Source organism: Trachurus japonicus, chromosome 10 (assembly GCF_045865225.1).
Source record: "Trachurus japonicus isolate A0001 chromosome 10, Traja_1.0".
NCBI classification, from domain to species: Eukaryota; Metazoa; Chordata; class Actinopteri; order Carangiformes; family Carangidae; genus Trachurus; species Trachurus japonicus.
In genome coordinates, this window is record NC_140916.1 from 1,490,950 (window position 1) to 1,507,160 (window position 16,211).

At 41.3% G+C, this 16,211-nt stretch overlaps 1 protein-coding gene across 2 annotated transcripts in view; it reads left to right on the forward strand.

Annotated features, from left to right (window-relative positions):
- Positions 1-16,211, forward strand: part of mgat4b (alpha-1,3-mannosyl-glycoprotein 4-beta-N-acetylglucosaminyltransferase B) — a 132,197-nt gene that overhangs the window by 55,557 nt on the left and 60,429 nt on the right. For both annotated transcript variants that reach the window (XR_015036854.1, XM_085788961.1), the window contains exons 2-4: positions 10,611-10,790; positions 12,298-12,441; positions 16,035-16,168. Coding sequence is in view for 1 of the 2 variants with exons in the window: in XM_085788961.1 (XP_085645087.1) it covers positions 10,611-10,790; positions 12,298-12,441; positions 16,035-16,168 (458 nt within the window). In the remaining variant the exon portion in view is untranslated. The remainder of the gene's footprint in view (positions 1-10,610; positions 10,791-12,297; positions 12,442-16,034; positions 16,169-16,211) is intronic.

The following is a 16,211-nucleotide window of genomic DNA, read 5'->3' on the forward strand; positions in this document are numbered from 1 at the left end:
CGCTCACTCGCTCGTCTCGGCTCCAAACATCTGTTACGCTCGTATATTTAAAGATCTTTTCCTGCTGCTGTCGGGCCTCGTTAGCCCCGTCCGCTGCTGTACAGTATAATTTTTGGCCGCGTGGACGAGAAGCGAGGAGTTCAGCTCAGCGAGGCCGAGCGGCTCTGCCAGATTTCCACAAACACTCTGTGGTGTAATGAGACCGACGCTGCTGCTGCTGCTGCTGCTGCTGCTGCTGCTGATAGGGCGTCACGCTTCACACCGGACAAACCAACACACACACCAACACACACACAACACCACAGGAAACGCACAAGATGCCAATGCTACGCTACGCTACGCTACGCTACGCTACGCTAAGAAAAACCACCGAACAACGTCCTCGTAACCTTAACGACATCGTAACATCGACGTCTGTGTGACAGTTACAGTCGTTCTCGTCGGGTCAAAGTAAACGAGCGGTGACGATCGGCTCGTTAGAGAAGTTAGAGAAGTAATAATAAATATTTTGAGCTTTTTATGTGAAAGTTTAATCAGAATATCAGTCTCTTTTTACTGTCAATCACAACACAACTCATTTAGTGTCTTTTTGTGTTTGTCAAGTGCCATTTTGTGTCATTAAATGTCTCACTGTAGTTTTCTGTCTCTTTTTTGTTGTTTTGTGTCTGTTTGTTGTTGTTTTCTGTCTCTTTTTTGTTGTTTTGTGACAATTTGTTGTTGTTTTGTGTTTGTTGTTGTCTCTTTGTTGTTGTTTTGAGACCATTTTTTGTTGTTTTTTGTCTCTAATTTGTTGTTTTGTGACAATTTGTTGTTGTTTTGTGTCTCTTTGTTGTTGTTTTATGACAATTCGTTGTTGTTTTCTGTGTATTTTTGTTCTTTTGTGTCTTTTTGTTGTTGGTTTTTTGATCAACTTTTTCAACATTATTTGTTGTTGTTTTGTGTTTGTTTTTGTCTCTTTGTTGTTGTTTTGTGGCAATTTGTCGTTGTTTTTATGTTTCTTTATTGATGTTTTGTGTCTTTTTGTTGTTGTTTTTTGATCAACTTCTTCAACATTAATAGTTTCGATTGTTCCATGTCTCAGTAGCCTATCTCCTTAGCAACGTCCTCATAACCCATTGACAACACCCTAGCAACCACTTAGCAACACCTCAGTGAAGACACCCAGTACCACTGAACAACGTCCTCGTAACCTTAACGACATCGTAACATCGTCTGTGTGACAGTTACAGTCGTTCTCGTCGGGTCAAAGTAAACGAGCGGTGACGATCGGCTCGTCAGAGAAGTTATGTTATAAAGTATTATAATAAATATTTTGAGCTTTTTATGTGAAAGTTTAATCAGAATAACGCTTTGTCGTGTTCGGAAACTTTTCTGCCAATCATCATATTTGTAGTTTTGTAGTTCAGAGACACACAAAGAGACACAACACAACTCATTTAGTGTCTTTTTGTGTTTGTTAAGTTTCACTTTGTGGTCATTAGGCCTACTGTAAATGTCTCGCTGTAGTTTTGAGGCTCTTTGTTGTTGTTTTATGGCAGTTTGTTGTTGTTTTCTGTGTGTTTTTTGTTCTTTTGTTACAATTTGTTGTTGTTTTGTGTTAGTTTCTGTCTCTTTGTTGTTGTTTTATGACAGTTTGTTGTTGTTTTCTGTGTGTTTTTTGTTGTTTTGTGACAATTTGTTGTTGTTTTGTGTTTGTTTTTGTCTCTTTGTTGGTGTTTTATGACCATTTGTTGTTGTTTTCTGTCTCTTTGTTGTTGTTTTCTGACAATTTGTTGTTGTTTTCTGTGTATTTTTTGTTCTTTTGTGACAATTTGTTGTTGTTTTGTGTTTGTTTTTGTCTCTTTGTTGTTATTTTTGTCTCTTTGTTGTTGTTGTGTGACAATTTGTCGTTGTTTTTATGTTTCTTTATTGATGTTTTGTGTCTTTTTGTTGTTGTTTTTTGATCAGCTTTTTCAACATTGATAGTTTTGATTGTTCCATATCTCAGTAGCATATCTCCTTAGCAACGTCCTCATACCCCATTGACAACACCCTAGCAACCACTTAGCAACACCTCAGTGAAGACACCCAGTACCACTGAACAACGTCCTCGTAACCTTAACGACATCGTAACAACATCGTCTGTGTGACAGTTACAGTCGTTCTCGTCGGGTCAAAGTAAACGAGCGGTGACGATCGGCTCGTTAGAGAAGTTATGTTATAAAGTATTATAATAATAAATATTTTGAGCTTTTTATGTGAAAGTTTAACCAGAATAACGCTTCGTCATGTTCGGAAACTTTTCTGCCAATCATCATATTTGTAGTTTTGTAGTTCAGAGACACACAGAGAGACACAACACAACTCATTTAGTGTCTTTTTGTGTTTGTCAAGTGCCATTTTGTGGTCATTAAATGTCTCACTGTAGTTTTCTGTCTCTTTTTTGTTGTTTTGTGACAATTTGTTGTTGTTTTGTGTTTGTTTTTGTCTCTTTGTTGTTGTTTTATGACCATTTGTTGTTGTTGTCTGTGTATTTTTTGTTCTTTTGTGACAATTTGTTGTTGTTTTGTGTTTGTTTCTGTCTCTTTGTTGTTGTTTTGTGTTTGTTTTTGTCTCTTTTTTGTTGTTTTGTGACAATTTGTTGTTGTCTTGTGTTTGTTTTTGTCTCTTTGTTGTTGTTTTATGACAGATTGTTGTTGTTTTCTGTGTTTTTTGTTCTTTTGTGACAATTTGTTGTTGTTTTGTGTTTGTTTCTGTCTCTTTGTTGTTGTTTTGTGTTTGTTTTTGTCTCTTTTTTGTTGTTTTGTGACAATTTGTTGTTGTCTTGTGTTTGTTTTTGTCTCTTTGTTGTTGTTTTATGACAGATTGTTGTTGTTTTCTGTGTTTTTTGTTCTTTTGTGACAATTTGTTGTTGTTTTGTGTTTGTTTCTGTCTCTTTGTTGTTGTTTTGTGTTTGTTTTTGTCTATTTGTTGTTGCTTTGTGTTTGTTTTTGTCTCTTTGTTGTTGTTTTGTGTTTGTTTCTGTCTCTTTGTTGTTGTTTTGTGACAATTCGTTGTTGTTTTCTGACCTTTTTTTAATCTTTTGTGACAATTTGTTGTTGTTTTTTGTTTGTTTTGTTTTGAGACCATTTGTTGTTGTTTTTTGTCTCTTTGTTGTTGTTTTGTGACAATTCGTTGTTGTTTTCTGACTATTTTTTGATCTTTTGTGACAATTCGTTGTTGTTTTGTGTTTGTTTTTGTCTCTTTGTTGTTGTTTTGTGACCATTTGTTGTTGTTTTCTGTCTCTTTGTTGTTGTTTTGTGGCAATTTGTCATTGTTTTTATGTTTCTTTATTGATGTTTTGTGTCTTTTTGTTGTTTTTTTGTCAGCTTTTTTAACATTGATAGTTTTGATTGTTCCATATCTCAGTAGCATATCTCCTTAGCAACGTCCTCATAACCCATTGACAACACCCTAGCAACCACTTAGCAACACCTCAGTGAAGACACCCAGTACCACACACTTTAATCAAGTCTACAAACAAAAGGTTTCTCATGTTTTTCCCTAATTTATAAGAGATATTTTCTCTAATTGATTACCTACATTTCTTCTTCTCCTTTTCTCAGCTATTATTATACTTTTGTCACGTTGAAGCCTCCGTACGCTGCTTCATCGGCTCTGACTCAGTCGTCATTTGTTCTATTTGAACCTTTTTTGTCGTTTTTTTTCTGTCTGTTCTCTCTCTGGTTGTGTTGATAATAATGACCTGGTGTAACACCGTCACCGTCCATCGCTGACCGTCGACTCAGCAGATTTTTTCATTTCCTGCTCTTGTCTTCGTCGCTCCGACTCAGCAGGTAAAAAAAAAATCCCACAACGCTGTTTTCCTGTCAGTTTTGTCGGGTCGACGTCCTGTTGTTATTCCCACTGGTGACACATATACTACAGTGTGTGTGTGTGTGTGTGTAGTTAATATTTAGTGTGAATGTGAACTCTTCTCAGACTCTCCTGGACTAAAGCCGCTCGTTAATAAGTTTTTTAATAACTCGTTAAATCCTGTATTAGTCACTGTAACGACTGTAGAAGTGACAGGAACAGCGACATGGATTCATTCATTAATCTCTCTCTCTGTCTCTGATTAAACACCATCTGCCTTTCCTTTTTTTTGGAGGGAGGGGGGTCTGAGTGTTGGGAGACCCCCTCGTTAGGGACCTCGTTAGGGACTTGGTTGTTGGAAAGTGCCAGACCAATCTGTCCATGAAGCTGAAGCTCAGCCATGTGAACAGGAGCTTCCAGCTTCTCTCTCTCACTCACACACACACACACACACACATGCACGTACACAGTTTCACTTTTGGGGACATTACATAGACTCACATTCATTTCCTGGAGAACTTCCCCCGACAATAACCACTGACCCAAAAATACACTTTTTTCCGAACCGGGGGACTGGACTCGGCTCTTGTCCCCACTTGGACAAAATGTCCCCAATTAACTGGCTGTCAGGGAGACGTTTGGTCCCAATATGGACACATTTTTCCAAAAACCTCGTATTTTTTCCCCACTTTCTCTCACTCTCTGGCCGTCTAAATTTCCATTTTCACACACACACACACACACACACACATGCAAAGGCCGGATTAAAGCGACAGGAAGAAAACTGTGATCAAACTGGAAATGAAAAAGCTATTAAAGAAGTGATTCATTTCAGTTGTCGTGGTTTCAGATGTTACTTTAGTTCATTTGTCCTGTTTTACTCATAGTTATAGTTTTTAAAACAGTTCCCTGAGCTGTTTCCTGTTTCAGAGTTCAAAAGCGAGTGGAAGTGTCTGTGGTGAGTTCACATGTCTGTAATTAGAGTGGGACAGTTGAGTGTTTGCTGCTGCATTTGTAGTTGTTTTTATTCTTTGAAACAGTTCAAATCTCAATGTCACAGTTTGTGCTTACGTTTTATTTTGAAAATCTGATTGAAAGGAAACAACGTGTCACAGAAACAACAGGTTTAAAGGGATAGTTCAACATTCTGGCAAATTTGGCCCATTGCCATAATCCCTACAGTCATAGCAGTAGGTTCGTTACCTTTAATTGTCAGTGCAAGCTATTTCTGGAACGGCGGAGCAGAGCCGCGAGCTGCTCAGGGCTAAGCTACGGAGGAAAGAAAAGAAATCATGGGATTTCTTGGTTTCCCTCATCAAACTCATCAAATACACAATCCAACAACTCCACAACGCTCTGGTGGACAAGTTGTGACCTGCACATTCACCACACTATGAGATAATAACACAACGTTACCAGACAGAGTTGTTTTAGAGGTAAATACAGAGACTGCTTGATGAAAAACTGTCCCTGAAGGCAACGCGCATCAGCGGTTTTGCATGAATTTCCCTCTAAAACAACTCTGTCTGGTAACGTTGTGTTATTATCTCATAGCGTGGTGAATGTGCAGGTCACAACTTGTCCACCAGAGCGTTGTGGAGTTGTTGGATTGTTTATTTGATGAGTTTGATGAGTTTGATGAGGGAAACCAAGAAATCCCATGAGCCTCCGTATAGCGTAGCTCTGAGCAGCTCACGGCTCTGCTCCGCCGTTCTAAAAATAGCTTGCACCGACAATTAAAGGTAATGAACCTACTGCTATGATGACTATAGGGATTATGGCAATGGGTCAATTTGCTAGAATGTTGAACTATCCCTTTAAGAAACCAGAGATCAGTGAATTAACTGATCAGTAGAATAGAAACCACTTGATCAATACCAGACAGGTGATCAATGTTTATTGATCAGTGACTCCTCCTTCCTGTGTGTGTGTGTGTGTGTGTGTGTGTGTGTGTTCATACTGGATAATCTTATTACCTGGTGGTCTCCGCCCTGTGACTGGTAATTACACTAACACACACACACACACACACACACACACACACACACACACACACACTCTTACTCTCTCTCACACACGCATTACTACAGTATGACTCAACCTGACCGCCCCCTCAACTCTGTGTGTGTGGTATTACAATGCAGGATTACAGTGTATTAGTGCTGCTGCTCATCCATAGATTCAGCTATCAGCTATTGATCTGTGTGTGTGTGTGTGTGTGTGTGTGTGTGTGTGTGTGTGTGTGTGTGTGTGTGTGTTACTGCTGCAGGGATTCGACTGGAGACACAAAGCAGGTCTCTATGATGTCAAAGGTTTAGGGTCAATATACGTAAGTCTGCAGGACATGTACGTACATACACACGCACTTTGTTAATCAAATTTAACTCCAAACACAATCAGTGTGTTGTTTCGTGGCGGGCTGTAGCTGCTGCCGCCCCCTACAGGTCACACACACTGCAAAAACTCAAACATCTTACCAAGAATATTTGTCTCATTTCTAGTCAAAATGTCATTTCTAGTCAAAATAAATATCATTATACTTAAAATAAGACTCATTACATAAAAAGCAGCTTGTTTTAGACACTTTTTTTTCCTCCTTTCAAGCATATTTTCAATTGAAATAAGTAGAAAAATCTCATAGTGGAGCCATTTTTTCTTCCTTATTACAAGCACAAAAAAACTTGCTTTCACTGGCAGATTTTTCTACGTATTGCAAGTGAAAATGATCTAAAAACAAGTTAATTTTTAGGTGATGAGTCTTATTTCAAGTGGAAAGAGACGAGTTTTGACTAGAAATGAGACATTTTGAGAAGAAAAAGGACAAATATACTTGGAAATATGTTGAGTTTTTGCAGTGCACAGGTCACTACAAAAACAAAAACAACAACTACACAAACACCAACACTCGCCTCCGTCTCTGAGGGAGAGACGATCATTTACAAAACATTACTCCACCCACCGTACAGATGTGCACAGGTGTGTATGTAGCCTACAGATGTGGACAGATGTGGACAGTGGCTGGGAGTTTTTCCTCCACCAGTCTGTTAAACACTGAACTCTGCGGCTTGTGCAGAGCGACGGCTGCTGCAGGAAGGAGATTATTTCATTAGAGCAGATAAATAACTGGGCAGGAGCATCATTAAAAACTCATCAGCCCTGTGTGTGTGTCTGTGTGTGTGTGTGTGTGCGCGCGCTGTAATGCACTTTCACTTATCAGCCAAACAGATGTGACTATTGTGCTCCATTAATGAGGGTTTTCGGGGGAATAATTACAGCACAATGAGTGTGTGTGTGTGTGTGTGTTGGTGTGTTTTACTTTTCCATCTATTAAAGTTGAGCGGAGACAAGGAGCAGCTTCATTCTTTAACCATCCAGGAAACAGGGAAAAAAAACAAAAAACATTAACTATCTCGACACTGTAATGTTCAAAATTCACACTTAGTCATCATGGAAACACATGGAAACGCCTGGAATACAGATTCACACTCATGGAAAACACTTTTACACCTGGAAAAGTCGGAAAAATGATCACAACGTTCTCCTGTTTTTGGGGTAAAAGTCAGTTCAAGATCACACTGACAGTATTTTTTTTGAACAGGCTCAAGACTACGGTGGCCCTGAGGGGTCAACACGCGCTGCAGTGGCTCGTTAGCTTCTTCAGCCTGTTGCTACAGGATTAAAGTTTGTGACTGACTGGTTGAACGATGATAAATGTGAAGCCGTGTTACAGTTTAACTGGTGCTCAGTCGTGTTATCTGGGTCACTTCCTGTGCTGCTCGCCAAAATAAAACCACACATTATTAGTCAAACTTGTTGAAAAAAAATGCACATGCATGTCAATATCAATCTAATAATTATAGTTTTTTGGTCAATTTTTAGTGTTTTAGGATTAAGAAAATGGTGTTCATGTTTTTATGTCCTCACATGTTATTTACTGTAACTGCCTTTTTTTTTTCCTGTTTTAATCAAAAAACACGGAAACGACCACAGACTTTTAACCAGGACTAAACTACACCATCACATCGCTGCTGTTTTAGTGTCTTTACACCGACTTCCTGTGTGTTTCAGGATTTATTTTTTATTCAATTAATGATTTACCAGATTTACTCTTATAGCCACAGACCATATCTCTGACCTTTTGTTTTTAACGTATATTTTTTGGGGCTTTTAGTGCCTTTAATTGATAGCACAGTTGAGAGAGGGACAGGAAATAGGAGGCAGAGAGGGGGGGGGGGGGGGGGGACATGCAGGAAAGGGCTGTGGCTGTCCGATACGGGATTCAAACAGGGGCCGTCTGCAGTGAGGACTATAGCCTCAACGTGGGGCAGCAGCTCTACCAAGTGAGCTAAATGCCGCCCCAATCAGTGTCTGTTTTTAATATTGTTTTAATCAAAAGGCATTTCTTTATTTTTATTAGCAGGCTACTTAAAGGGATAGTTCACCCAAAATTCAAATTTCTCATTTCTCATTATCGACTCACCCTCATAGTTTCAGAGTTCTCCGTGCCTTCTCTGAGTTACAGCGGGGCTCCGCGCAGCACTACATGTCCATATGACGGTTGTGAATGGATACCACTTTTCTTCATCCAAAAAGACACACCAAAAAACATCCAAATACCTCCATGCTGCTCGTCTGTAATGTCCCTCTTGTATTGAAGCCCCGACATGAGAAATTGTTCCACCGGTCGTGATTTGCACTGACACAGAAAGAGCAGTGAACCGAGACACTGGGAGCTTCCGCTACAAACAAGCTTAAAATATAGACTTATTTAATTTTTTTCGGAACAATTTCTCATGTCGGGGCTTCAATACAAGACGGACATTACAGACGAGCAGCATGGAGGTATTTGGATGTTTTTTGGTGTGTCTTTTTGGACGAATTACAATTGAGCTCCGTTCGCAACCGTCATATCTGAAACTCTGAAACTTCTCCCAGCCCTTAGTCGACATGAGGGTGAGTAGATAATGAGTGAAATTTGAATTTTGGGTGAACTATCCCTTTAATGATTATTTGCTTCTTTTTTCATTCTTAATCATAACACACTTTGTAAACGTTTTTACATAAGTAGTAGTAGTAATAGTAGTAGTATCATATCATACCCCCGTTGAGCTGCTGCATCAAATAATATGAAAATCAAGAGGAAGAAAAAGGAGTTTCAAAATAAAAGCCCAGTTCTCTGTTGAGCCAAACTACTGTAAATGTATTTGAGAGTTCACAGTTGATGATGAGGTCAAATAATAAACTGTGTCTCCGTGGCGGTTTGTTGTTGGACGGACGTCGTGTGTGTGTTTCCCTCGGTGGACGGTGAAGTGAGCAGAGATGCTGCGTGTCTCTCGGGGATTAGTGCAGATTTACCTCCACACACGCAGCGTTAACCGCGGGAACGAGGGATGATGGAGGGATGATGGATGGCAGGCGAAGGATTTAGATTTTTATTTTCATGTTTTCACTCAGATTATGTCTATTTTTTTTTTTTTTTTAACCTGTTAATGACGACAAGCTGCTTCGCTTCGAGTCTTCGCTGTAAAATCCCCCGAGTCGCATCATTATCATCATCAGCTGCTGCATCTCGGAGAAACATCGTTGATATGATGTAGAGCTGAGGTCAGTGATGTCACAGTGATGACAACACGTAGCAACAGTAACCAACGTGTTCTGATTTCAAGAACAAGTACTTTGAACAGTGGCGTACACTGGGGGGGGGCAAGGGGGGCAGTCGCCCCCCCCTAAAGTGCCCCTGAGAGCCAAAACACGCCTTAAAGTGCCCTCTTGGAAGCCAAAACGCGTCCTAAAGTGACCTCATGGGGGCGAAAACGTGTGCTACAGTGCCCTCTAGGAGCCAAAACGCGTGCTACAGTGCCCTCTAGGAGCCAAAACGTGTGCTAAAGTGCCCTCTAGGAGCCAAAACGCGTGCTAAAGTGCCCTCTAGGAGCCAAAACGCGTGCTAAAGTGCCCTCTAGGAGCCAAAACGTGTGCTAAAGTGCCCTCTAGGAGCCAAAACGCGTGCTAAAGTGCCCTCTAGGAGCCAAAACGCGTGCTAAAGTGCCCTCTAGGAGCCAAAACGCGTGCTAAAGTGCCCTCTAGGAGCCAAAACGCGTGCTAAAGTGCCCTCTAGGAGCCAAAACGCGTGCTAAAGTGCCCTCTTGGAGCCAAAACGCGTGCTAAAGTGCCCTCTAGGAGCCAAAACGTGTGCTAAAGTGCCTTATAGGAGCCAAAACGTGTGCTAAAGTGCCCTCTTGGAGCCAAAACGCGTGCTAAAGTGCCCTCTTGGAGCCAAAACGTGTGCTAAAGTGCCCTCTTCAGTGGTGAGGACGCGCTATATGTGCCCTTTTTTTCCCAATCGCCCCTGCCCTTCAAAAAGTCTGTGCACGCCACTGACTGATGTATTAAAAGAATTGATAATAAAAAATGTATACACACTGTTAACATAATTGAAGAAATATTTGGAGAAATGTAATATGTCCTGCCCTTTTCTTCCTTCTTTTTATTTAATTTCATTTATTTTATTATTATGTTTATGTTACTTATGTTAATGACGTAGGGGCGAGGGCGGGGACTGCTAACTCCATCGGCTGACAAGAAGTTAGCCAAAACAACCGGATCGCTTACTTCTGCTTTAAATAAAGTTTTGAAAAAAAAAAAAAGTAACCAACGTGTTCAGGAAACAGCAGGTTCAGAGACCAGTTTATCTGTCGTGGTTTATCTCTGTTCAGGTCTTTGCTCTGACTCCTCTCTGACCTCCTTGTCTCCTTGTCTCCTCGTGTCCTCCTCCCTAGGAGATGTGGTGGACATCTACCAGAGGGAGTTCCTGGCGCTGAGGGAGCGGCTCCACTCGGCCGAGCAGGAAAACCTGCGGCGCTCCAAGGAGCTGAACCTGGTCCTGGAGGAGATCAAACGGGCGATCGCCGAGAAGCAGGCGCTCAGAGACATCAACCGCACCTGGAGCAGCCTCTCAGGTCCGTCCTCCTCCTCCTCCTCCTCGGTCCTCTGTCCTCTGTCCGGCCTGGGTTGGTCAGTCTAATGGGTCTAACCTGTTCAAACCCAGTCTGACCTGGTCTAACTAAAGGGGGGAGTTGTGGGTTCTCCAAGTGAAGACCACTTCCGCGTTCAAAAGGCTGCAGTAGCTACCCCGGCGACCTCTAAGGGAGCAACTCCAATTGAGCGCCATGTTAAAATAGCCGACTTTACAGCTTAAAAAAACATATTTACAGCCTGGTGTATTTTATTTTTTTTGGTCTCTACCGATAGTTTCAAACTTTCTACCCCCACACACACTCTGAGGGGGGTGAATTTTTTTTTTTACTCTACCGTTTTACTAGCCTGACAAGCCAGACTATATCATTAACATGTCTAGTCTGGCAACGACCGGTAGACCTCGGCTCAATCCAGGGGGCGGGATGAAGGCTGTCTTTCAAACTGCCTCGCAATGCACGCAATAGGGTAGCGCTACGACCAATCAGAGCAAAGAGCAGGATGACGTTAGCCTGACAAGCCAATTAAAATGTACGTCGTCATGGCGTTAAGCCCGCCCAACGACTCTCTAAACAGATAGAGCGCTGTGATTGGTGAACACAAACGGTGTTCGAGACTCAAAAAGCTCCTATGGCTCGTTTCTAGATGGACCTACGGGGCAAATATATTTGCTGCCGCTAGGGTGCAGCTAGATTTCTAGGCTACCGTTTTACTATTATTAGGTTTAAAATTCTCGCCAATTAGGGCGCGGAAACGTTGAGTGACAGGTCCGGAGACAGGCTGCTTCGAGGCCAGTGGGCGGGTTCTCGGCCGGCCAATCCAACATGGCGCTGTTCAGGCCGCCATATTTGAGTCACAAAAACGACTCCCCAAAACCAATGGGTCACGTCACGGACGCTACGTCCATATTTTTTACAGTCTGTGGCTCTAACCCGGTCTAATCTGGTCTAACCTGGTCTAACCTGGTCTAACCTGGTCTAATCTGGTCTAACCCGGTCTAACCCGGTCTAACCCGGTCTAATCCAGTCTAACCCGGTCTAACCTGGTCTAACCTGGTCTAACCCGGTCTAACTCTGTGTTTCCAGAGGAGACGAGGCTGAAGCTGTGGAACGTGAGCAGCAGTAAGAACGTGCTGCAGCTTCCCTCCATTTTCCACCACCTCTGGTCTAACCCGGTCTAACCCGGTCTAACCCGGTCTAACCTGGTCTAACCCGGTCTAACTCTGTGTTTCCAGAGGAGACGAGGCTGAAGCTGTGGAACGTGAGCAGCAGTAAGAACGTGCTGCAGCTTCATCACCTCTGGTCTAACCCGGTCTAATCTGGTCTAACCCGGTCTAATCCAGTCTAACCTGGTCTAACCTGGTCTAACCCGGTCTAACCCGGTCTAATCTGGTCTAACCCGGTCTAATCCAGTCTAACCTGGTCTAACCTGGTCTAACCTGGTCTAACTCAGTCTAACCCAGTCTAACCCGGTCTAACTCTGTGTTTCCAGAAGAGACGAGGCTGAAGCTGTGGAACGTGAGCAGCAGTAAGAACGTGCTGCAGCTTCCCTCCATCTTCCACCACCTGCCTCACCTGCTGAACCGCGAGGACAGTCTGCAGCCGGCCGTGCACCTGGGACAGGGACGGACCGGAGGTGAGACGCTACAGCCTGCATCAGCTGCATCAGCCTGCATCACATCAACCTGCACACACACACACACACACACACACACACAGACTGACTGACGCCTCAGGGCTCCTGTCTGAACCAGCAGCCCAGGCACGGTGCACCTTCCCTGGGGTAACAGCTCACCGAGGCCCCCTGATACACCCAACGTCCCTGGAGAGAAACACAAACAGCTCTGTGTGTGTGTGTGTGTGTGTGTGTGTGTCAGGTTGATTTAAATTCAAAACATTTTTTTCTGTCATGAATCATTTTCTGACCAATATGAGAAAAAAAACAACTTTAAAAACAAACAAAACCATGTTTTATAAATGCTTCTGTCTGGTTAACAGATACAGATACAAAACTTTACTCACAAACTGATGCACTTTGCAAAATGTGAATGTAAAATGTACTTATCTGACAATGCACAACATATTTCTAAAATGAAAAGTACTGGGGGAAAAAAATACATTACAAAACAAAGAAATACACTTATACTATATTCAATATTAGAAAACAAACTCTACCATTACAATTCTATTCTATTCTATTGAAATGTATGTAACTTGTGAATAAATTTGATTTAATCGATTTACAGCGCTGTCATCATGATAGAAATATGACTATTATAGATTATTAGGTGTGACTATTAAAGCTATCTTGTGCTTTGTAATTAGTTAATTAGTGAGTTAGTTAGTTAGTCTTTATTGTCTCCCTTGGGAAAAATTATGAATGGTGCCTGAAATTTATTCATCACCGACTGATTTTTTGATCGTTGTTGTTGTTAGGGTTACTATTTAACCACTGAAATAGTCAAATCGATAACTTTAAAACTAGTTACGACAACATTTAGAGGCATAAACTCCTGTGTGTTAGTTAAACAGCGCCCCCTGCTGCTGTGGAGGTTAAATTAATAACTTATGAGAAAAGTCTGCTGAGTTATTTTTTCATAACTTAAGTAAGTCATGATGCATTAGCTTGTGAAGAGCGGTGACTTGGAAATATGTTGTGTATTTGTTTGATAAGTGCATTTTGTATTTGCAAAACCAAAATATGTTAGTTTATATTTATTTATTTATTTATTTATTGTTGTTAATAGAGTTTTGTATCTGTGAACCGCACAGTGTTTCATGGTGCATTTATAAAACATGGTTTGTTTATTAAGTTTTGGCATAAAATTGGCTCCCGAGAGAAGACGGAGTAAACACAGATTAAAAAACAAACAACTAGGGACACCGTGTGTGTGTGTGTGTGTGTGTGTGCGTGCGTGTGCAGTCGAATGTATTTATGATGCACTTTGAATAAAACAGGTTAGTTGTTGAACAGAAAGAACTTTATAGTGCAGCAAAGGACAAAGATAACAACTAAGAAGAGTGCATACAGCAAGAAATGTGTATATATTTATATGTGTGTGTGTGTGTGTGTGTGTGTGTGTGTGTGTGTGTGTGTGTGTGTGTGTGTTTGTTCTTGTGACAAATCTGATTTATATGTAAAACCTTTAAAATAAAACAGGCTCAGCACAAAGTGTTTTTTTTTTTTTTTTCATCAAGGAGAGAAAAACAAGTTAAAGCGAGACAGAGCGGCTTGTAAATGTACAGATATAAGACCCCAGGGTGTGCGTTTGTGTGTGTTTGTGTGTGTATATGTGTGTGTCTCTGTGTGTGTCTTCATGTGTCTTTGTGCGTTTATATTCCTTTTTATCAGCCCACTTTGACGTCTGACTTGTTTTTATATTCCTGGCCCGGTTCAGCCTCATTCATCCTGGTCCAGTTTGGTTTGGTTTATAGAAGCAGATTCGTTGTAAACTGTGAAATAAAAGCCGTGGTATTAAAACTGCATTAACAGCCCCCACCCACCCACCCACCCACTTACCCCCACCAACACCAACACCCACCAACTGCCCCAGGACAGTGCAGGGATTACACTGTGCCCTCTGAGCTCTACTGGAGGGCTTTTAAGTTGAAACATCCAGGCAGGAAGTTCAAGTGATAGCAGCTTAAACATCCAGAGATAAAAGCAGGAAAAAGTGGAAAGTGTATTTCCTGGAAATCCACACATTCTTGGAAACCCATCGGCTCTGTCTATTCCCTGGAAATGTGCCACTAACCCTAATCTAAGGAGTAGCCTACTTCCAATCATAGTTGACTCTACTACTGTATACAACCCATTGTCTCTGTCTATTTCCTGGGAAATGTCATGAAGTCAACTACACCAGTGGTTCTCAAAGTGGGGTTCAAGGGGGTCCCCAACTTTTTCTTGAAATTTTTACCACTTTTTTCTAGAATTTTTTTTACTTTATTATTATTTTTTTTTAGAAAACTTGCCATTCAATTCAATTCAATTCAATTCAATACTTTATTTCGGACACAGCGGCGGTCCATAGAACAATATAAAACAAAAAACAAAACACATATACACATACACATATACACAGAACAGACAGATAATCCAAAATATCACGTATTTACATATAAGCTAAAACACCAATGCCTCCAGAGCCTTGAGGTGAACACTAGATTCTTTTTTTTTTACACTTTTTTGAGAAATTTTACCACTTTTTTCTAGAATAAAAAAAAAAAAACTTTGGGGAGAAATTTTACCACTTTTTTCTAAAAAATGTTTAACTTTTTTTTTTTTTTTTTTAGAAATCTTACCACTTTTATCTAGAATTTTTTTTTTTTTTTTTGAGAATTTTTACCACTTTTTTCTAGAAATGTTTTGAGAGAAATTGCAACACCATTGGCCCAAATTTGAATGTAGTATACATTGACTCAAAAAGTAGTAATGTTCTTCAGTCTCAGAACAAATACTTGTGTATTTCTGGTGTTTGCTTCAAAATTTTGTCCACTGGAGGTCCGTGGTCTAATTTGTATCCATTTAAGGCATCCTTGATGTAAAAAATGTTTGAGAACCACTGAACTACACAACCCATTGTCTCTATTTCCTGGATAATGTGTCTAATAGAAAACCATGTGACCATCTACAATCGTTTTTATATTAACTGTGTAATGTAAAGAGAGGAACATACTGTACGTACTGTACATCCCCGGACTGTGGGCCGCGGAAAAATTGTCCACCGGTGAACGTGATAAGTAGGTTGAGAACCCCTGCTCTAAACCTACTCATCGGGTCAGTCTAACTCCTGACCTACTCATCGGGTCAGTCTAACTCCTGAGAATGTGTCATTTTCCCAGCCAAGGAGTGTTTGATATTCTGAGACCAACCAAACTAACCATCGGCTCTGTGTATTTCCTGGGTGCGTTCTCTTAATATGTTAAATTTGTCTTTATCTAAAACCTTTCAAGGCAGGAACTTTTCACCCAGACCTTTTCATCCAGGTATACATCGGTCGGTGTATATATAACCGGGCCGTTCTGACCTTTGACCTCCTCATCACTGCTTCGTCTCGTCACGCTGTCGATCTCTCTGGATCTTTCTGCCTCCTGTCGAGTGTCAACAGAGCTCATCTGTTGTTTTCTCGTCGCTCTTCCTCTGTTGTCTCTGCGGCTTCTCGTCCGTCTGGAATCTTTATAACATATAACATCTCATTTGTTTGTGTGTGTGTCTGTGTGTGTTTGCAGTCTCCATAGTGATGGGGGTCCCCAGTGTGAAGCGGGAGGTCCACTCCTACCTGACCGACACGCTCAGCTCCCTCATGTCGGAGCTCAGCGCCGCCGAGAAGGACGACTGCGTCATCGTCGTCCTCATCGCCGAGGTCGGTATTATCTCCGTGTGTGTGTGTGTGTGCGTGTGTGTGT